General features: G+C 39.0%; 2 protein-coding genes across 3 annotated transcripts in view; one reads left to right on the top strand and one right to left on the bottom strand.

Moving 5' to 3' along the window:
* Window positions 1-1,329: 1,329 nt before the first annotated feature.
* LOC127448462 (desmin-like) lies at window positions 1,330-10,002 on the top strand. Its single transcript, XM_051710996.1, has 9 exons — window positions 1,330-1,952; window positions 3,863-3,923; window positions 4,187-4,282; window positions 4,998-5,159; window positions 5,311-5,436; window positions 5,790-6,010; window positions 6,136-6,179; window positions 6,381-6,481; window positions 8,346-10,002. The coding sequence occupies exons 1-9, from the start codon at window positions 1,399-1,401 to the stop codon at window positions 8,385-8,387; spliced, it is 1,407 nt and encodes a 468-aa protein (XP_051566956.1). The 5' UTR covers window positions 1,330-1,398; the 3' UTR covers window positions 8,388-10,002.
* Window positions 10,003-10,274: 272 nt separating this feature from the next.
* The window catches only part of LOC127448466 (transmembrane protein 198-B-like), a 29,777-nt gene continuing 16,818 nt past the window's right edge, over window positions 10,275-23,233 (bottom strand). Inside the window, exons 2-6 of one of the 2 annotated variants that reach the window (XM_051711001.1) lie at window positions 22,469-22,753; window positions 20,353-20,928; window positions 12,812-12,841; window positions 12,347-12,591; window positions 10,275-12,128 (exon numbers count right to left, since the gene is read on the bottom strand). In XM_051711001.1, coding sequence (XP_051566961.1) covers window positions 11,976-12,128; window positions 12,347-12,591; window positions 12,812-12,841; window positions 20,353-20,928; window positions 22,469-22,637 — 1,173 coding nt within the window. In that variant the 5' untranslated portion in view covers window positions 22,638-22,753 and the 3' untranslated portion in view covers window positions 10,275-11,975. The remainder of the gene's footprint in view (window positions 12,129-12,346; window positions 12,592-12,811; window positions 12,842-20,352; window positions 20,929-22,468; window positions 22,754-23,233) is intronic. The other variant, XM_051711002.1, reaches the window with a different exon arrangement.

Raw genomic sequence — 23,233 nt, 5'->3', positions numbered from 1 at the left:
AACATGAGGGACACAAATCACACACAGTTCCATTCACACAGTCTAGATTGATCTAATTTAAGTATTAATGTTTTTATCTTTTAAAACATATACCTTGATTCATGTTTTTCATTCTGTATTAAACAACTCTTTATATACTGTAGTTTTGGTGGCGTCTTTGACCCATCAAATCCAGTCTTTCTCCAAGAGGCCCTGAGGAAAGCACTCTGGTGATGGGATTCAGACTGGAAATCTATTCATAGCCATGACAGCAGCAGCTGTGGAGTAACACTGGCTTCTCAGTCACTATGGTTTGCCTGAGGAACAGGGCAGAGCTGTGGGGTTGGTGTGTCAGAGCTCTTATTTGGTATCATATGTATTTGATGACACCAATACACTTTTAAATCGCTCTGATTTCCCAGGTGCAATTTGACACAAGTAAAACAAATGAGGAGCATTCCACAGGATAGGAGAGCAGGCGAATGACCTGTAAAATCAAAATCACCCAGAATAATGTTCTGGCACTATGAGTCTAAAAATGGTGTGGTATATTTAAAATATTAAGTCATCCTCACATGATTCCATGTTTAAGATCAAATTTACAAGGTGTTGTTCTGAAAAGGATTTAAACTTCATAGGCAAAAACATGAAATGAACTGTTAAAACAAGGATGTGTAAGAGATTAGAGATTTATGAAACCATGGGTGGAACATACTCTGTTAACAGTATTATACTCACTTATATATAATATAAATACAATATATTGTCCATGCTGGAGATCAGGCTGGTCCATTATAATTGGTTATCACCCCTACTGCTACTGAAGTCTCTGACAAACTCCCTCTGTCTTATCATTGAGGAGAGGTCAGGGTTCAGAGCCAGACATTAACAGCTTCTGCTTCCTTTTTGCCTGGCCCAGACAGCCTTTCAGCCACTGAGAAACCTGGTTTTCTTAGTAAAGGAAATATGGCAAATCATAATACAAAAGTTCTGCCATTAGTGTGGAGACTATGTCATGATTAGTAAACCTGAATCAAGTAGAAATGGCATAAGAAGGTAAGTCCCCTGTAACTCGCACAAGAGTGAGACACAAAGTTTAGAACTACTGCGCCACCTCATGCCCCATCAGCACTAACCCCCATCCATCTGCTCCACCCAGCTGCTAGAAACTTACCTCATGACAGCTGAGGAAGCAAGGCTCAGGAAAAAAAAAAAAGAGAGAGAGAGAGAGAGAGAGAGACATGGGGGCCAATGTGTGGGGTGAGACCAGTGAAAGAATTAATGTGAAGGAGTGGGTTGGGGCAGATAGGGTGGGAGCAGCACTATATATAAACTATCTTAGCCACTTGACCCTCATTCTACCACACAGCCCTCAACGACCCAACTTTCGTGCATCATCCAAACCTCAGAGGCCCAGTCATGAGTAAGTCCTATTCAGCTTCTGCCGAGACGGCTTCCTCCTACCGCCGTACCTTTGGCTCTGGTTTGGGCTCCTCCATTTTCTCTGGCCGTGGTTCCTCTGGGTCTTCTCGTTTGTCATCCAGAGTTTATGAGGTGTCCAAGACCTCTTCGGCTCCCATTTACTCCAGCCACCGCGCTTCCAGCTCCTCCTTCGGTGGAGGCTCAATGGTCCGTTCCTATGCCGGCCTTGGTGAGAAGCTGGACTTCAATCTAGCCGATGCCATGAACCAGGATTTCCTCAATACACGCACAAATGAGAAGGCAGAGCTTCAACATCTGAACGACCGCTTCGCCAGCTACATTGAGAAGGTGCGCTTCCTAGAGCAGCAGAACCAAGCATTGATGGTGGAGATTGAACGTGTGCGGGGCCGGGAGCCTACACGTATCGCAGAGATATATGAGGAGGAGATGAGAGAGCTACGCAGACAGGTGGATGCACTGACCAATCAGAGATCTCGTGTTGAGATAGAGAGGGACAACCTGGCCGATGACCTCCAAAAACTAAAACTGAGGTGAGATCAGCGTTCAGATTTATTGATTTTATTGAGAATTAAGTTGCATTTTTTTATATTATATTAATAAAAAAAGCAGTTTTACAGCATGTGTTTGTTAATACAGAAGTTTGATGTGGTGGGATAGTGCCACTGATGATGAGGGCTAACACTAGTTCTGAACTTCAGTATCCACACAGTAAAAAAGATGTGACATTTATTATGTAATGTGTATGGCCTTGAAGAATTCATAAAGCACAAAACTGGAACAAGTTACGATAGCACTCATAACATATGCATATGTCATTGAGCTGTGAGCTTGGGAAATGACGTTATTAGACATTTACTTACTACTGCCTCATTACTGAACCTCTCTCAAAAACATGAAAACACAGCATGATGTTTGGTAATGAAAGACTGTTGTGCACTGAAAAGGAGTTATTTAAATATAACAGTGACATCAAGGCCTGAAACATAGACACCAGATACTTTACCTCCAGGAATTTGGAGAAGAAAGGGGTCAGGACCACCTCAGACAGAAAGACAGAATGCAAGGATACCTATGTCAGGGTGTATGGTAACCCCAAGTAGTGACCAGAGGTGTAACTCATATCTGTGTATGTTGTTGGAAAAAGCATATGAGTGTAATTGCCATTTGCAAGGACCCAGAGTCACATTACACATTGCCCAGATTAGACTGCTATTATTATCCTCTTCAATATACCACCCAGCACTGCAGAGAATGCATTTGCCTTAAAATAACCCTTATCTCACTCATGGTCTCTCACAGCGTCTGTTTGTCTGAGTGCATTACACTTAAGGGATTCATGGACAATGCCCAACATTATCAACACTGATTAATGATAACTGTCCAAATTCTACTAAAAGCAATTGCTATTCATAGACACTGCTCAAAGTTAACCTTGTTTATACCAACTAAAACAGTTTCTAAACTTCATTCTGATCATTGAAGATCTCCACAGCTTCCTAGAAACCACAGGGCCACCAACTCTGGCATGGTACTATTTATGTCATGACTCCTTTCATCTCTCTGATGAAAATATCAGATACCAACTGACTGCCAACAATTACATTCATGAAACCGCAGATGTGACACATTAACATCATATCTCTTTCAAAGGGGTCATGGACATTTACATTAAACCTAAGCAATGTATGATTCCAAGCGGTATGTGAGAGTATAATGTTCCATCTTAATCTCTGGGAATGAAGGAATGCCAACATCACAAGTTCTCCTCAGCATATTTCAAAGACTGAGGACACCCAGGACTTGTGGGCTGTTACAGACTCTATTTCAGGCAATGGAGGAATCCTGTATAACAAATGACAATATACATCATAATAATCATCTTACTTAAAATTTCAAGGACACAACAGGCTAGTTATTTTCTTAAAATGTTCTCAAAATATGTCATGACAGAACTGGAAGTGGTCCTACTTTATATTAGGTGTCTTTAACTACTTTGAAATTACATTAAAACAAATACAATACAGTGTATTTATTCTGTAACTACATCTTGTTCTGCAAAATTCTCACAAGAGTCACATTTTCTGCAACTGAGTTTGAGGTACTGGTAGGTTTAGGAGTAGAGGTAGGGGTAGTCTTAGGGTTAGGGGTTAGGGGTTAGGGTCAGGGTTGGTTTAGGGTTAGAGGTTAGGGGTTAGGGTTGGTTTAGGGTTGGGGTAAGATTAAGGTTAACAGTGTAACTACAGATGTAATTAAATACAGGTACAATACATGTAAGTACAATGGAACAACATGCATATACATAATAAGTACATTGTTTAAAATGCTTAAGTACATAGTAGTTAAAGACACCTAATATCAAGTGGGTCCCTGGAAGTTGAGACATGCTTACTTTAAGATTGTTAAACAGTTGTGACAAACTTAATACCTCTGTCTTCCACAGACTTCAGGAGGAGATCCACCAGAAAGAGAACGCTGAGAACAACCTCTCTGCTTTTAGAGCTGTACGTTCTTTCTATCACACGTTCCTTGAAAACCTTTAGTTACAGCAAAATTGTGTTTATTTCCAATAAATTTACATTGGGAGACACATAAGACTTAATTGTCAAGATCTAAATTTAAGCTTCCAAAACCTGACATTTTTTAAACACTGTTTTGAAAAATCTAGAATGAAAGATACAAATTAAAAAACAAAAAAACAATAGAATTTAAAGAAGGAATGAAAAGGATTTTATTACTTGACAATTCTTTTTTGTGCTTTCTGCAGGATGTAGATGCTGCCACTCTGGCCAGGCTGGACCTGGAAAGACGCATTGAGAGCCTCCAGGAGGAGATTGCATTCCTCAAGAAGATCCATGAGGAGGTCTGCACACTATATACAGCTAAAGTCACATTTATACACTCAACATTTTCCAAGACTATGAGCGACTGATCGCTCAGCTCCATTAGACACCAAAAAAAATCTGATTATAATCATATATTGAGCTTTTCGAGAGATAGCTGTCTGCTCACTCTTTGTCTCTGCCTGCAAACCCTTATCCCCATTCTCAACATACAACACATAGCCTACCGTGACCTTTTACTGACAGGGCTCTGATGTCGAATTCTTTAAATGCTCTGCTTTTTATTTGACATCTAAGAACAAAATGTTCACATGTGCAACCTGTGGTTCATGTCAGCTGCATACTGACAGTGAGGGGGCAGTGTAAAGCTGTGGAACAGATTCATCCCTATAATTAAACAGAGACAGAGACAGCTGTGAGGAGGGCGGTGGACATAATAAGCCTTAAAAGGCATCACATTCCTACACTAACTACAAGAAACAGCTATCAGAGAAAAAAATAATTACAGCTATGTTTATAGACTCATTCATTAACATGCTAGCTTCCACAGATTTTGCTTTTTTTAATGTTTCTCCCTTGCAAATAAACCACATTATGGGTTGATTCTTATTGTACTTCACTCTCACAATGACAGTAGCTTACTTTATACACCAAGCAAGCCTCAAGTTATCAAGTGAAATGTCAATAAATAAGTGCACTCTTAAGCCTTGTCTCCATATTTTACTTTTCCTTCAGGAAATCCGTGAGCTGCAAAACCAGATGCAGGAGACTCAGGTGCAGGTCCAAATGGACATGTCCAAGCCAGACCTGACTGCTGCCCTGAGGGACATCCGTATGCAGTACGAGGCGATTGCTGCCAAGAATATCCAAGAGGCGGAGGAATGGTATAAATCCAAGGTCTGTATTAGAATGTTTTAGCTATAGACAGAAATATAGTATATTTAAATCATTGTCTGTATTCAGTAACTAGAAGGGTTATATATTCAGGTGTGTATCACTGTGGGCTAGAGGTATCTGAGCTAACCTTTACTCCCCCCCACCCCCCAAGGTTTCAGATCTGAGCCAGGCAGTAAACAAGAATAATGATGCTCTGAGACAGGCCAAGCAGGAGTCCATGGAGTTCCGTCACCAGATCCAGTCCTACACTTGCGAGATCGACTCTCTCAAGGGCACCGTGAGTCTTTAAAGGACCTGCAGGCTCTAAGTTATTATATATTGCAGCCAAAACAAATATAAGCTGAGCTTCAGCACAACTGATTCCAGCTTAAAACGAATTATGAAGCCTATTTCCCCAGATCCTCCATAAGTAAATCTGATTCCGTAAACAGCCCCAAGCACCACTCTGTGAACCACTGTCTCTATAAATATCTAGCTAAATTAATTTATACGTTTTTAAAATACTGCACTCAGTACTTCTCAGCTTCTCTATCTGTTTTCCTTTTGCATCTCAATTTCACCCATGCTCACCTGGTGTCCTTTATGGCTCCCTCTTTCTCTTTCTTTTTTTCCCTGTCATTCTACCTTCAGAACGAGTCTCTGATGAGGCAGATGAGGGAGATGGAAGAAAGGATGGGTAATGAGGCTGGTGGTTTCCAGGACACCATTGCCCGCCTGGAGGGTGAGATCGCTAAAATGAAGGATGAGATGGCTCGCCATCTGCGTGAGTACCAGGACCTGCTGAATGTAAAGATGGCACTTGATGTGGAGATCGCCACCTACAGGAAGCTTCTGGAAGGAGAAGAGAGCAGGTAAGAGACTTAGGAGATCAAGAAAAAAGGTGCTTGGGAAGATTTTGTTTCAATTTTATTGTTAGAATATTTCAATAATGAATTAATATTATTGTTTCTTTCTTAAAATATTCTTTCTTATTCAGGATTTCTCTACCTGTGCCATCATTTTCAAGCAAGAGTTTCAGAGGTGAGTTCTCATATTTTCACAAGAGAAACCTTTTCACCTTACAACCTTTTAACCTGTTAATCTCTTCTCAAGTCTTTGACCAAAACTCCTCTGGTTCTCAGTGTATCTCAACTTAAGATGATATCAGTAATGCAGTATTTATATATTTACTATGTGAGGGTGAGTTTAATGATGCAGAGATTGTGAATTGCGTTGCCATAGAGACCAGCCCAGAGCAGCAGCACCACCAACAACAGCGCTCATCTGAGGTCCACTCTAAGAAAACAGTTTTGATCAAGACCATTGAGACCCGTGATGGCGAGGTAACATGCACACACACACACACAAATAAATAAACAATCATTTGCAAATAGGCTTGTCATCTCTTGATGGAATTGTTGTGATAACAGCACCATTAAAGGGATCATTCACAAAAAAAAAAATCTGTAATTTACTCACCATCATGTTGTTCCAAACCACTATGACTTCTTCTGTGAAACAATAAAGGAGATGTTAGGGGAAATGTTAGGACAGCCTCAGTCACCATTCACCTTCATTGTGTCTTTTTTTCATACCATGAAAATGAATGGTGACTGTAAATTAAACCTTTGGATTTTACATGTCAGACTCTATAACCACATATACATGTGTGTTATACACACAAACACATTCATATTTTGGTAACACTTTACAATAAGGTTCCACTCGTTAGCATTAGCTAATGCATTAGGTATCAGGAACTAATAATGAACAATATATATATTTTTACAGCATTTATTAAAATGTTAATGTTAGTTAAAGGAATATTCCGGGTTCAATACAAGTTAAGCTCAACTGACAGAATTTGTGGCATAATGTTCATAACCAAAAAAATAATAATTCAGCTCGTCCCTACTTTTCTTTAAAAAAAGCAATAATCTAGGGTACAGTGAGGCACTTACAATGAAAGTGAATGGGGCCAATTTTTGGGGGGGTTAAGGGCAGAAATGTGAAGCTTATTGTTTTATAAAAGCACTTACATTAATTCTTCTGTTAAACCTTGTGTGTTATTTTAGGTGTAAATTTGTTTAAAATGTAATTTTTGCGGGAATACAGTTTACAGGGTAATGTCGTCATGCCAATGAAGTCGTTAAATTGGATATAAATTTACACAGAAAAGGTTAGTAAGCGATTTTATCACACTAAAATTATGTTAACACACATACTGTTTATGTCTTGTGGCTATACTTTTGAAACAGTGAGTATTTTAACGTTTACAGATTGGCCCCATTCACTTCCATTCTAAGGACCTCACTGTTACACCAGCCTGATCGTTACACAGATTTTTGCTTTTTTTTAAGAAAAGGAGGGACAAGTTGCAATACATTTTTGTGGTAATCAACATTACGCAACAAAGTCTGTCGATTGAGCTTAAATTGTATTGAACCCGGAATATTCCTTTGACAATAAATAAATAAATAAATGGTTCATTGATGAAATTAAAATGAACCAATGCTATAAAAGTATTGTTCATTGTTAGTTCATGTTAACTTAATGTTGTTTACTAATGTTAAGAAATTGAACCTTATTGTAAAGTGTTACCCATATTTGTATAGGCCTAATGTGTACATACGTAAAATCATTATCATCAAAGTCATTTTCAATTTCACTCTAGATTAAGACAACTGCTGAGGGTATGAGTACCCTTAGTGTTGAATGTGTAAACTGAGCCATGGTTCATTTGTTTCATCTGTTTCTACAGTCTTTTTCCCAAACACTATCAAAAGCCAAACCTGATCTCTATTAACCAGCAGTGGGTTTCACTAATGCACTGCAGACTATCAGAATCCTCCAATCCTCATGTTTCACTCTAAATATCTGTTTTCTGCTAGTGTTCTGCTCGATCTCGCAGACTATTATCACTGCACATTATTCCTCACAGGACAACACAAAAGGAGAACCTCATTTGTTAAAGAATGTGTCCTTGTTCTAGCCCACTATTCATTTGCAGCAGAAAAAAAGCTAATGTAACTTGTAGTATAGCCCCTCCCAATTGTCCTTATTACTGATTATACACATTATATCAACTATTCACTTTGTGTAGCACATTTCCCAAAGGTTTCATCACATTTATGTGCGGCCAACTTTCCATATCTGTGCATGCGAGTCACCATGTCTCTAACCATTCCCCTTTTTCACTCTCTTCAGGTCGTCAGTGAGTCCACACAGCACCAGCAGGACATCATGTAAAGTCCTTGAAGCAGATTGAATTTCATCAAATCTCTAACCCTAGCTTACATTTTTACTGATGGCCTTAGGTTTTCTTTGCACACCAAGCATTGTCATGACCCATTACTACAGTATTTGTGGATGAACACAATGATGAAAGGCAAGTGAGCAAAAGAACAAGAGAGAGAGACGGTGAGAGAGAGAGAGAGAGAGAGAGAGAGAGAGAGAGAGAGTGGAATCAGACCTGTAATACACATGCTGTGAGGAGTGGCCTTAAGTAATCAGTTGATCTCCAAGTTTCAGTTTGTATACATGTACGTGTGCACATCTGGTTGGGTCTGATTTGACAAATTGTGTTCCACCTCTACAAAAATTTATTAATAAAGATTCACTGTTTTTTCCTCCTAAAAACTGAATTTAAGGTTTCTGTGCTTTAGGGATCAGACTCATCGTACATTTGCCAACAATAATTAGTGATATATTTTTTCAGAAGTCAGAATGACTAAAAGTAATGCCTTTGAAAAAAAATAAGTCAAAATGCATATACTACACATACAGTATTAAACACATATATGCAGAAACAGACATGTTGTGTGAATGATGTTGGTAGATGCATTTCTCAGTAAAGCTCCACCTTCTGTCCTAATTCAGCTTCCAGCTCTTTGTTCCTATAGCAAAGGCAGCAGCATATGTGCAGAAAAACACCACTGCAATCTTCCCTCTCTCACCTTATAGTTACCTCACTGTGCACACACCGGCTATGAATACATCATCATGATCTTAATTAGACTCCTTTATAAGAGTTAACACTGACTTTTAGAAAGCCTCCAACACTTTTTTGTGTTTGTCTCTGTCTCCGTGCAAGGTATGCTTGAAAATAACAAATGCAAGGAAAGAGGCTAAAAATCTGGGAAAATCTATTTTTTTATTTTGTATTATTTTATACATAGACTGATCTATATTTAAGGAACAGTCCTGCAATATTAATTTCCATGTTGATTTGTGAACTCTAATATATCTTCCTAACATTTATATGGAGATATAAGAATGCAAAAATTTCCATTTTTGCAATTTATAGAAATGAATTGAATTAATTTTTAATTAAATCAACTTCATCTGTGTAATTCTGAAGGATGCATACACTTTTCTTCTCACTAGATAAAACCCATTTCTGGTTGTCAGTGTTAATTGCCATTGAATTAAAACTGGGGTTCTTCCTCTAAATGATATGACAAGAAACATGCCACTCAGAGATCTCAGACCTATAATATCAGAGTACAAAACTATAATTGGGAGCATTTAATCATGCTAAAACTAGCTACAGATTGCATCTTCTAATCAAGAGTCCATACCACCACAAAACATACATGCTGAGCATGCACTTATAAATGAAAGAGAAGCGTTAGCAGCTCAGCCCCACTGTCTGAGACGACTCGAAAGAAATAAACAGACGTGTCTCTGTTTCTTGAAGATGAATGAGAGCATTGCAGAAAAGCGAGGAGATTTTTACAGCTTACAAGAGTGCACTTTGATAGATCTATGATTTCATTGAAATGATCAAATCGCTGAAACTACTGTATATTCATAGCTTTTTCCATCAATTTACAATGAAAAATAAAATGACAACAGTAATCCATTTTAATGTGATTTTTCATTTTCCAGTGTGCACAATTATTTTTTAAATTAAAAATTATTTGAGCATGTTTTGTCTTCATTGCTGGTGCATGCCCGCCAGTGACTAGTTCACACAAATATGTTTCACCCTGTGACTCTACCGTGACTCTGACATCTACCGCCTTCTGCTTTAAACAGCAGCGTGTTAAGAGAGAAATAGACACATAGACAAATATGACATTTATTGTCATAAATTCTGTACAAATTCATGCTCAATAATAATAATAATGGTCAACATCCATTTAATTACACACAGAGTTCCACTTGACGTCCTTATCTAATAAATTAGAAATAAATTATAATTACAAATGACTATCAATATGACACATTGGTCAAAATGACAGTTCTTCAGTACACAGATGTAACCACTGATTAGAAAGAAAAAGAAAAAAACAAGAAAAATATTAATCAAAGCACTAGCAATAATACAGAATTGTTAGCATATATATATATATATATATATATATATATATATATATATATATATATATATATATATATATATAAAATGTACACAAATTTACAAGAGATCCAAGCTGTCCCTTTAAAAGACATGGTAAACAGAAAGGAATTTAAGCCTTTGAGCACTTTCACTACTCCAGAGTGAGCAAGAGATTAGACTGTGACTTCACTGCTCTTACAGCCCAGATAAACAGAGAGGAGAAACTGGGTGTGAAATCACTCTGCATCCAAATATAAAGGTAAATCAGAAATTAAGACTTAACCCTGCTGCCAATCTTCCACAGACTCACAGTATGCGCAAATGCTTTCAACACACTTACACATACACACACCACGCACAAAATATCCTCTCTCTCTGCATACAAACTCAAATACACATACAGACACACAGGAATACACAATATCCCACCATTCTAAATCTCTTCCATCCTTCCTAGGCATCTTTCTTTAGTCCCTCAGTCACTTTCAAAACTCTCACTGTAGACAAGGACACTTTTTTAGTCATCCATACAAAATCTTAGTGTTCACAGTTACATTGTTAGGCCTCCCCCCTGCTGTCACAGCCCCTGAGATTTAACTGGGAGCCACGCAAACAGTCCCTAAATACTTTTAACTATGCCTTAAATGGATATAAATGGGAAATCTAACAAGAGTTTAAAAAAAAAAAGCAATGCATCGCTACTTCACAAATAATTAATGGTGGCACTTTTTCCCACATGCATTAGCTGACAAAGATAAACACACAGGACATTTCATTATTTGTGGTTTCAGCAATAGGCTCAGGCTGATTAGAGAATGTTTTCACCTTACATGGTTCGAGAGAAATTGCGTAGGTCCTGACACAGAGCAGATAAAGCCATTTGAAACCGTTATAAAATGGTACGCACTTCCCTGCCTGTGCTGTAAACATCACGTTATCTTAAACATGTCCAACAGGTTATAAATGAACAGAGCAGACAGAAGTTTGAATCTTTAAACTAGATATAGTATGAATAGTCTCTCCTGCAGAACCCATGCATGCTTTATGGCAGCTTAGTTGCTTGAAAGTCAAGGCCGCATCTGGTCCAATGTTTGGATTGAACATAATGTACCTTCTTAAAAATGGCTGCTGTGGTAATGAGGCTGTTCTTCCTGGACAGAGGGAGACAGTCTAATTATGGATAGAAGTACAGCCTCAGAGGGGCAGACACACATTCTGTTCCACATCTACCTTTAGCAGTATAAAATGGTTAAATGCAGAAGAACAGAGCACTTCTAGGCAGTGGTGTGCAAATAATTACACTCATTATAGGTAAACGATCCATTTGATGCAACCTTTCCAGCATCACACTAACTTAGCAAAAATGCATGGGATCATGGCAAAACGATTCGGCTATGATGGTCCCTTGAGTCATTTGATTTGATCCGGCCAGAATGTTCTTGGTTCTCAGATTGGTTGCTGCTGTGCATCTCCTGTTCAGTAGGGGAATGGGATCAACTTCTCAGTGCAGGGCCTGTATGGGCTGTTAGGGGCACTTGGGAGCCATAGTCATAGTCCAAATCTACAACGTGTGAGCCGCCAATCAACCTGTCATGAGAGTAGCCCCTCATGTCCACACGCCTGTCACGAAAGTTCTGGATGTAACTCTAAAAAAGAGAGAAGGGTGAATATGTAACACAATTTCAGACAAACTGAATAGATAAGCATTTTTCAGCAAAGTTTTGTTGATTTTTGAAAATACAAACGAAGACAATGTAAACTGGCAGATGGATTTGTCGAAGAACAGACATACAGGAGAATTAGCAGAGGTTCAAATCCACAGATGGAGATGAATGTAGTGAGATGGACATTCATATTCACTTACTGGAGATAGTACATCTCCATCGAAGCGGCGAATGGTGTTGGGTTTCCGGCGGTGGGTGGGCTCTGGGTGCTGGAGTTTGGGTGGAGGGTTGGGGGGGAGAGGGTTGGACTGAGGGGGGTGGTGGTACTTTTGTTGCTGTGGTGGCAGTGTCTGTGGCTTTTTTTTCTTCTTTTTACATTCTTTCCTTTCTTCCTTCTGACGAATTCGCATTAACTGCACTCGTCTCTGCTGGTGACTGATGAAGACTTTATGAACAAGACAAGGAAGGAATGCAAAGAGAACTTTCAGTAGAGTAATTCACAACCAGAAACAAAACCAAACTGTTAGAAAGACAGAAAGGAATGAGACAGGAAATGGATAAATTTTCACTGTATTCATGGCCCCAATATGTCATAAACGCAAATTAGAGGCTTAAAGGGATAGTTCACCCAAAAATGAAAATTATTTTAAATTATATTTATTTACCCTCATGATATCCCAGGTGTATATGACTTTCTTTCTTCACCAGAACACATTTAAAGAAAAATAGAAAAATATGTTAGCTGAGGCCACTTTAGGCCCCTTAAAATGCAAGTGAATGAAGATTTCTCTTTTAAGCTCCAAAAATCACAGACAGTCAGCATAAAAGTCATCTATATGACTCCAGCGGTTAAATTTATGTCTTCTAAAGTGATACAATCACTTTTAGTGCGAAAAGATCAATATTTAAGTACTTTTTAAACTATAAACCATCGCTTCTGTTAGGCTTAACGAGAGGGTGGAGTCCAAGCGGTCTCTCATGTGATATATTCACGTTGCCATGATACCGATGTAATCTCACATTCTCCACTTGGTTATCCAGGATAAGCACACAAATGCACCACTGTGAGTAAAGAAACAGATATATACAGATCTAAACCAAAATCAACTAAGCTACTGTACAGCGTTCCTCCTCCTCACTTATAAACAGCGCTGCTCTTCTGGTTGTATCTCACGTGCCACAGTTCTCGTGTTTCAAATGCCAATGCGATTAAGGATAGTTCACCCAAAAATAAAAATTTCTCATCATTTACTCACCCTCATGCCATCCAAGATGTGTATGACTTTCTTTCTTCTGTAGACCACAAATGAAGATTTTTTTCTCACCCACACCTATCATGACATTTCAGACTATATGGATTAGACCACTGGAGTCCTATGGATTACTTTTATGTTGCCTTTATGTCCTTTTTGGACCTTCTGATTTCTGGTCACCATGCACTTGCACTGTATGGACCAACAGAGCTGAAATATTCTTCTAAAAATCTTAATTTGTGTTCAGCAGAAGAAAGAAAGTCATACACATCTGGGATGGCGTGGGGGAGTAAATTATGATACAATTTTTATTTTTAGGTGAACTATTCCTTTAAAGCTACCCCCTCCTCCCTTCTCTCTGCTCCTACCTGTATATTCTTTCTAATGTAAGGAAACTACTGTCTGCTGTGAGTATTGGCTGGATCTCTCACACAATAGTCCCAAGCCAAGATGCTAACAAACCATTGAGTATTTTGATACATTCTGCTCTGCCACATGGCTAAATCAACATTCTGTTCTCTGTCAATTTTAAAAACAGATGGATTATTTCTGCCAATTCAGTCACTCTGTTGTGCCTAAACAGCTTCGCGGCCCATCTGTCAGGGAATTCATGTAATGATCGCTCTCTCTCTCTCCCCCTCACAAACTCTCTTCCCACCCTGGCTTCCATTCCTCTGCCCCTTCCTCATGGCAGCCCCCTCCCCCAGCCTGCCAAACAAAGGCCCAGCTTGTAGCCATGGTAACCACTCCCAGCACAGTTGTGGCTGTCTGTTCTCCCAATGCACACTTTAATTTGGAATCTCTGTTTATCATTTTGTTTAGCCTTGCACATGACAAGGAAAAGCAGAGAATGGATGTGTGCTTTTAAAGAGAACTGCTTAAGGCCTTCTTTTGTGGGATCTATTTTTGACTACCAAATATTTAGTGTTGTGTTGCTTATCAGTCAAAGACTATATTTTCTATTTGAGACGTTATAAGGGGAGGAGAATGACCACTCGTTTTTACCGCATATAAATGGGAGAAACTGTCACACTAAGGGTCTGTTCCAAAACTTAATGAGCTGCCTCGCTTCTTCCTGCCTACATAGGTAGCTGCCTTCTACAGCATGCAGAGCAAGGGAAACCTGACTTGCAATTGATTTCAAAACTGGTCAGTGTTGGGGGTTATGTGTTACAAGTAACAAATGTTACATAATTAGATTAGCGCAATAAGACTTCTGTTAGCCCACCCTTGGATTTCTGTTTTAAAAACAGCAAAAAAAAAAAAAAAAAAAAGAATATAAATCTGAACACTTTAGTTGAATCAGCTGTACTCATTATTTGTCGTGGTGGATTTGTTGTGCACTAAAACTGGCATGTGTGGCCGCCATAAACATTGCTGTTGTCATGACAATCACAGCGAGAGTTAGGGATAGTTCACCCAAAAATGAAAAATATCTCATTATTTATTCACCCTCATGATATGCAGGCGATCCAGGAGATTGCTGCTTGCACTGGATCAGAGACTATTTTGCAGAGAAGGGCCACTTCTATTAAAATGAATGGGAGAAATTGGAACGCCCAACCAAGAGGCTCTAGCGCCCAATGGTCAATGGATGTAGAAAGGAGCTGCACTGGCATGACTGGAAATAGTCCCCTGGGAGTGTTCCAAAGATGGCCGCCAGTGGACTGACTTGCTAGAAAGACTTTGGCTGGATCCACATGAGCGTGTGAGTGCATTGGCCACCCTGCTCTCTGGATATTGGCATCGGCCATTAAAAAAACCCATACCGGTCCACCACTAGTAAGAAGATTAGACACATTCTCCCTGACAATATTTTAGCATTCATGTTGTGTGTCCTGTATTTCTGTCGCCTGTTTAAAATCAGAATTAGTGATGCCCGATTTATGAATGAATTCCTCATTTGAGTTGATTCCTTCTAAGAATAAGTCAAACGGTTAAGCAAAATGGTTGTTCAGACAGCTCACGCACTGTATCGTTTGAAGCCTCTCTCACTCCGCAAAACAAAAATGGAATAACTAGAACAGAACACAAAAGAGTGCCGGATGAATTGGAATATTTACTGTCAGACAAGGGGGTAAACTTAACAGTTGAAACTTTATTAAGCGCACTCCAACTGCATGTCTCAATACAACTCTCAGTAATGGCGGAGCAGCCCCCATAACCTATCAACCTGGACCCTGCTTCATAACAACCAAAGCCCTTCTACCAGGGGAGCCTACAAAGTTAGCAAAAAAAGCATAACGCAGCAGTCCCATAGACATTTATCTGGCAGTACAACTGCAAGGAGACAAGGGGCTGTTCTTTTTTTAATTGATGTCTATGGAGGATATGCTTCAGTACGCTGAATAAACTGCTTTTGTTAGGAAACAGCACATCACTTAATAAACTGACCACCATCTGCTAACCTTCATGTTTTACACTAAACTGTCCTTTTGGAGTGAACAATGAGTGGAGTTTACCACATTAAAATTGATGTTTTTAAGAGAAGTCACTGAAAATTTTGCGACAGGTATGTGTCAGTTTACAGACGGTTATGTTTTGAATCAAAACCTGCAAGTGCACCCTTTGTTTGACATTGATGAATAATGTCTTTATTAAGTTCAACACCTGCATGTGCAGCTTTTGAACGACCCAAGGTAAAGTCATTTTCCAACCAAACAAGTATCAAAAAGGACAATTGCTTGTTTTTTTACATGTACATTGGATAACTATGTAAATACCATGGTGTATATCTATGTACCGCTAATCTACCATCTGAGACCTTCACTATACCATGGTCCTGCCACAGCAGGCTATTTTTTTGAAAGGAAGCTGATTTTGAGAATCTTTAACTAGTGGTGTTTGTGCTGTGTGAATAAGTCTTTTAGCAATGCTTTGTAGCCCGTAGTTACATTAATGCTATAATGCCAAGATATATACTGGTTAAAATGTAAAAATGCTGTTCCTAAAGTCACCAGAATTAAATGCTTTAGTGCTGTTTTTGCAAAAAGTTTCTCCCAGGGGAGCATACCCCCAGACACCCAATAAGGGTACACTGTTTTACTGGACCTGTGCCCCAAGACAGTGCTGTAAAAAGCTGAAAAAAAAACCATAAAAGTGTGTTACCTGTTTTATTGAGTGGCAGGAAGGCTGCAGCATTGCGATTTCACTTCTGTTGTTACCACATGCAAACTGATATTCATAAAATCGATTGGCCATGCACATATTTAGTGATCAAAGCTCAGCTCCCCCTGTCAATGATCTAGCACTTCTATAGCACCAGCAATCAAAATTCTCTGGCGCTGCTCCTGGTAGTGATTTACTGTATTTCTGTCTAATTTTTATTTTATGTTTTATTTTGACGGAAGCTTTTATTTTGAAGCCCTTTCCGTGATGCTCATGATTGTTTTTTCCGTGTATGACCCAAGGAGCTATAAAAGTTATTCGGTGCAAACCATACATTTAAGTTATTAAATCACAGCCTTTGAGGTTTAATAATCACACTACGACATAACATGATTTTAATTTGTGCACTGAATGTTTACGGAATGACATTCGTACTTCAGATGCTTTTTGGTATCGGATTATTTTAATGAGCACAAGTACCAGTACATAAGCAAGGTCTCAGACCTGATTTCGATACAAGTATTGGTATCGGGACATCCCTACTACATAGCATAGGCAGAGGTGGGTAGTAATGCACTACATTTACTCCGTTACATTTACTTTTGTAACTTTTTGGGAAAAAATTAACTTTTAGAGTAGGTTTAAAAGTGGGTACTTTTTACTCTCACTCAAGTAAATTTCTAATGATTTTTTTTTTTAACATTTTAATAGTTACAATGGGCGGCGTTCCTGTCGATACATTACTGGGATACATTTTAATTATTTAATTATTATTGAGAGATTATTGAATGGGACTTTTACGACAGCGGAAGTTCACACAGCTGCGCGTGCAGTCACAGACTGTCACGGGGTAAATGCGCATTTACACATTTACCCTGCACCCTCGCGGGGGTACTGGAAACTATCGCAGCTACATTAACTGTAGAAATCCATGTAAACATCCACGTTAAGTGTAAATGCCTTTTGCTCTACCGAACGTGTGATTGACAACTGGAGAGCGAACAGACAGCATTTCTGCGTGTGGTGCCCTTCTCAGGCTGCGTACTCTACATTTAGGGAGCACCAGTACTGTGTACAGAACTAATTATCTAAAGTCTTTCGACACTGAAAACTGTAACTACACTGATCTAAGAACTAAAAGCTATGAAATACCGAAAGTAGGCATTAATAAATCATGATCTTGCTTTGGTTTATACTTCAGCATTACATTTACATTTATGCATTTGGCAGATGCTTTTATCCAAAGCGACTTACAGTGCCCTGATTACAGGGGCAATCCCCCTGGAGCAACCTGGAGTTAAGTGCCTTGCTCAAGGACACAATGGTGGTAGCTGTGGGGATTGAACCAACAACCTTCCGTTTACCAGTTCAATGCTTAGTCCACTACACAAGGCTTCCCATAAATTCAAATTCTCTCATTATTTACTCACCCTCATGCCACCCCAGATGTGTATGACTTTCTTTCTTCAAATTAAGATTTTTAGAAGGATTTCTCAGCTCTTTTGTTCCATACAGTGCAAGTGAATGGGTGGCAACATTTTAAAGTGCAAAAAGACTCCAGTGGTTAAATGGAGTCTTAGTCACCATTCACTTTCAAAATATAGAAAAAAAAAAAAAAAAAACACATTCACCGAAAGTAAATGGTGACCAAGGCTATCATTCTGTATAAAATCTCCTTATTGTGTTGCATGGAAGAAAGAAAGTCAATACGGGTTTGGAACAACATGATGGTGAATGATGACAGAATTGCCATTAATAATAATAATAATAAAAATAATAATTCTGTAATACATGTTAAATGTGTATTATGTAATGGAATATATGAGAGTTAACATCTATTATGTCAAACGAGTTACTCATTACTTGAGTACTCTTTTAATTGGATACTTTCTTACTTTTACTCAAGTAATTATTTATGTTAGCACTTTCACTTCTACTTGAGTAATTTTTTGTAAAGTAATTGTACTTTTACTTGAGTACAGTTTTTGGCTACTCTACCCAGCTCTAGGCGTAAGTTCGGAGAAGTCTTCCTGTAGCCATGGCATGATTATGCATATAGTTACATACAATGTGGAAGGATCACTGACTGCTTTTGCAACCGAATTGCTTTGTTTTAATGCTGCCTGTAACCACTGGTCTAGAATCAGTTTGCGGCCGAAATGCTCCATGTTAAAGCATTTAACATTCAACATCCAGGTGAGTGAACATGATTAATTCATGTGTAAATACATGCTGCATTAAAAAAATCTGTGAATGCACTTAGGCAGAGGCCACAGCATGATATGAGGGATGAAATGGTTGCTCAGTTCACTGACTTATGCTGTCAAACTGCTCTGTGTTATGGCTGCACATCACTGGGAGAGTAGGATGACAAAAGCTGACTCTGGAATAGCAGCTACGAGCAACATCCTACAAGGTCTGTGTGTGCAGAGAAAATGTTGTCACTTCTAAAATGATTCTCCATTTTTATTTTATAATAAACAAGTAGTGTGATTCATGGAACAAACCGTTTATATTACATTTTGGTAGCACTGAAAATGATTTCATTCAAATTATATCCATATGCATCATCAGTAGTAGTATCCAGTAGTATGCAATCATTAGGGGTGCATCAACGCACAGTCTTACATGGGCTGAAGCCCAGGGTCCCACAACTCCCATGGGGCCCAGCGCACGGCGTCCGCCACCCCATTTTCCCCTATCCATGTTCGCGGAAGAATCATGACTAAACACTTTCAGCGGGAGACGCAGTTGATGACAAGGAGATGGTGCGCAACCATTAAAGGCGTCCATGTAGTGCATTTTCAACGCACAGCAGTTTTTTTTACATGAATGTTGTGCAGTAGGTGGCTTGACCCCTAATGTCTCTTGAATGCAATTAATTGCTCATTTGTATGGAATGCATAGCGATTTTGCTCTGAAAAAAGAGAGAATGGCAGACAGTGAGACAAAGTAACGCAAAGTAATGTACCGCATTACTTTCCATAAAAAGTTACTTTTTAATTTTGTGAATTTTTTTAGTAATGCAATATTCTTACGAGTTACTTTTAAAAGTAATTAGCTAGACCAGCCAGTACAAAATTGTGCAAGATTTGAGTCACAGAAGCACAATTTCTGACACACTGTTGTCAAATTTTATTACTGATTGGAAATATATTACTAGAACGTAATCTTAACTAACAGTTCTGGAGATTTTGGTCTTTCCCCAATCAAGTCGATATAAGCTACTCGTATGACTGGCAATAGCTGTCCAAATTACCAATATGGCCACAGAGTAAAGTAATTTGTCTTAAAGGGATCTTCATGACATCAAACCCATGCAAATATCAATGCACACTCCCTTGCTTTACATGTTGTTGGTTACTTTCTGCAAGAAAGCGATGAAGCAATTTGAAAATTCCCATTCACAGATTTCAGGTCAGGCTTTCCCAAAGGGTCTCAGAGTGAGGATGTTTGCAGGGCACAGCTGAGGCTGGTCTCCATAGGATCACCACCACAGCAAGTAATTAACTTGGATACCCATATATAGAACTCATCCATAAACCCCTGCTCATCACCCCAAAATGCACTGGATACCCAGAGAAACAAATTAGAGGGACATCCCCATAATGAAGTCTTGCTAATTATATAATTGTTCTGTAAATCTAAGTTTATTTCCAATACATAATATTGTCCTAGACACCATAAATCAGTGTTTCTCAATCCTGGCCTTGGAGGACCCCAGTACTACACATTTATCTAATACATCTTAGTATTTAGTTAATTTGTAGAGACTACATGACCTGAAATGGGTGTCAGAAAATGGAAACATTTAAAATGTGGCATGCAAGGTTTTTGAAACATACCTTCTGTGTGTGAATATCCTTCAGCCGTGACCTTCCACTGAATCAGAACACCAAGCAGTGCCAGCACGGGCCAAACTCCCATGACCACCCACGTGAACCAGCACACAGGGCGAGGTGGATCCACCTTCACCCTCTCGTAGATGTATAATGTCAAAGCGAACAGCTCGACAAAATAATCCACAGTCACAGTAACCACAGCTGATCCAAAGACGGCAGTGGAGAGGGTAGTGAAACAGCGCTGCCATTGCAACGTGAGTATGGCAAACAGCATGCCCGATCCTAGCAGCACACCCAGGGGAAGCCACACTGTCCGTGGGTGGTAAAACTCTTCCAGAACCACCAGAGAGGCAAGGGCCACCAGCAAACCCAGGAGAAGTCCGACCATAAAAAGCCCCACACTGCGGACCAGCATAGTGACCAAGCCACACAGGGTGCCAATGCCCAGGCCAATGCCCACACTGGCCTCCACACTTAGCTGAGTATCCATGACCCTCTCCTTATAGCAGAGCATGAAAATGATGATGGAGCCAAACAATAGACCTGTGAGGAACATTACGGCCTTGAAGCAGCGGTACCCTGTGAGAGAAAGAAGAGAGGTAGAAAGGGCAGAAGGGGATAGAAAAGAGAATTGTAATAGAGACACAGAATAATTGAGATTATTTTAACATTAAGAGATATGATGAATAGTATATATAATCTACCAAAAAATAGATGCAAGTACTGGAATACATAAATGTATAATTTCTGCACTGCTAGTGTCACTAAACTGAACTGCAAAATCAAGCGCTGAATCTTTGGTCGGCAAAAAACAACCTGGAATCATATTAAATGGTGTAACATTCATATGAAGTCATCTTTGCAACCTGAACTTCTTCAGAATGCAACACAACGAATGAAACACAACGCAGGTGTTTCGAGATGTGTTTATGAAAATTAAAGTTCTTTTTAACTTTACTTGGTATCTAAAATGCGACAGTCTTGCACAAGACTGTTGCACTGACATTTAGCACAACAGTCAATAACATCTGTCCAGCGCATGTTAACAATATATAGAAAAACAGTGCTGATGCACAAAAAAGCATGTTTAAACTGCCCCTAACTCCCCCTATACTTGAAAAACTGACCCAAACCCAGATGGAAAATTTGACGGTTTTGTTCGTGTCGGGTTGAAGACCTCTATTGTGCGTGTAGAATAACCAAATAGTGATTTTGGTATGTGAATAGTGGCGCGTCGAACGGTTAACCGAATGTCGACTGTGCACATCCCTAGATAAAACAACAAAGCCACATATGGCAGTGTTACACTTTCAGATGAAATAAACCTTCAAAAGATTTACTTATTATCTTCTCTGCATATTAAGCTTCAATTCAATAAAGAAATCTAAGGGATAAATATTGTGTTTGGAAACATAAAAGTGGGGTCACCAGAGTTGCATTGATATGCACCATTACTAAAGGTGCTTGGTGCTCTGTGCCATTAATGTCCATTCTGTTGCAACAGTTACAAAAAGGAAGCTTTTAAATCGACAGGATTCCTAATGCATTGTTCTTTTCACACAGAGATTTTCTCCTTTAACTGTTGCAATTTAGGATTGTCAATAATGGCCCACTTTAAAGTTTTGAGAGAAGCAGAGGGGAATAAATAACATGTTTTTTAACAGTTTAGTCATATTGGGGCCTGAATGCCGAAGAAAGAAAAGAAAGGATATGCTGTCATTTGTCACAGCTAAAATGGCCTAAATCCTCATTCTCTCTCTCTTGCTCCCCGAGCAAGTAATGGGCAGTGAAAGCTAATTTCACAGTCAAGTGAAACTGATAAAGCTCATCTAATAGAGAGTGACAGGGATTTGTCACCCTTGTCTGGTTGTCACATTTAGATTGTTATTATGTGAATTACATTTGGCTATAAACAACCACAACTGAAATGATGTTTGTCATAATGAGGCAAAAACATACCCATGCATTTAGGTCAGAATCTGACCTGGTTTGGAGTAAGTAATACTTCTTACGCAAATCTATGCTTCTCCAAACCAGTCATCTGCCATCTGTATTCATCAACTAAGTATAATCAGTTCATTCCTTAACCTTTTCACGTCCTGCATGTGTTGCAACCTACCGAAGAAGCAGTAGATGATGCCAAAGAGACAACACATGGAGCAGACGACTGACGGAACCACCTCATACTGTCGTTCAAAGTCCTCATCACAGCTGAACAGACGCTCTGGACTCCCATCCTGAGAGAGTGGGGAGAGCTTAAAGGCCAGAATCTGTGGAGTGGATGTCATTCTGACAGTGTAGGTTGGAGAATGTTATGTGTTTTCAAAGGAGCTGAGAGCAGCGGGAGAGTGGGGTCATGTGGAAGACAGAGGATGCAGAGAGGTTCCCATCCACAGGAATTTCCCTGTTCAAAGAGATCAGAAGTAGAGTGTGCAGACATTGACAGTAGAAGACAGTTTGCCTCCTCTCAAAATAAACATGGAATACCCAGATTACATTTAAACATTCTTTTTGTGACAATATCAGACAGTGTAATACCAGTTTTCCTGCTGCCTGCTGTCTAACTCTTTAAGTCATGTCTCCACTCACAGAAAGGAATGTTTTCACTTTAACCTTTTAAGCTCTTTTCCCTTATAAAAACTACCAAAATATTCTTTTGCATATTATTTTCCTATAAAAATGGCAAAACATTCTTAAAACAAGATCCATTTACTTGAGAAACAAAATTACATAAGACATTAAGTCTTGTTTTCAGAGAAGTCTTACAAAATTTAGCAAGGTTTACGTTAAAAACAAGAAAAAAAAATTTGCCAATGAGGTGAGAAAAAGAAACTATTCAAAAGTTTATTTTTTTCACCCTATTGGAAAAAAGCTTTTTTTAATT

Source organism: Myxocyprinus asiaticus, chromosome 11 (assembly GCF_019703515.2).
Source record: "Myxocyprinus asiaticus isolate MX2 ecotype Aquarium Trade chromosome 11, UBuf_Myxa_2, whole genome shotgun sequence".
Taxonomy (NCBI): domain Eukaryota; kingdom Metazoa; phylum Chordata; class Actinopteri; order Cypriniformes; family Catostomidae; genus Myxocyprinus; species Myxocyprinus asiaticus.
The sequence above is the reverse complement of the archived record's forward strand: the minus strand, read 5'-3'. Positions and strand labels throughout refer to the sequence as shown.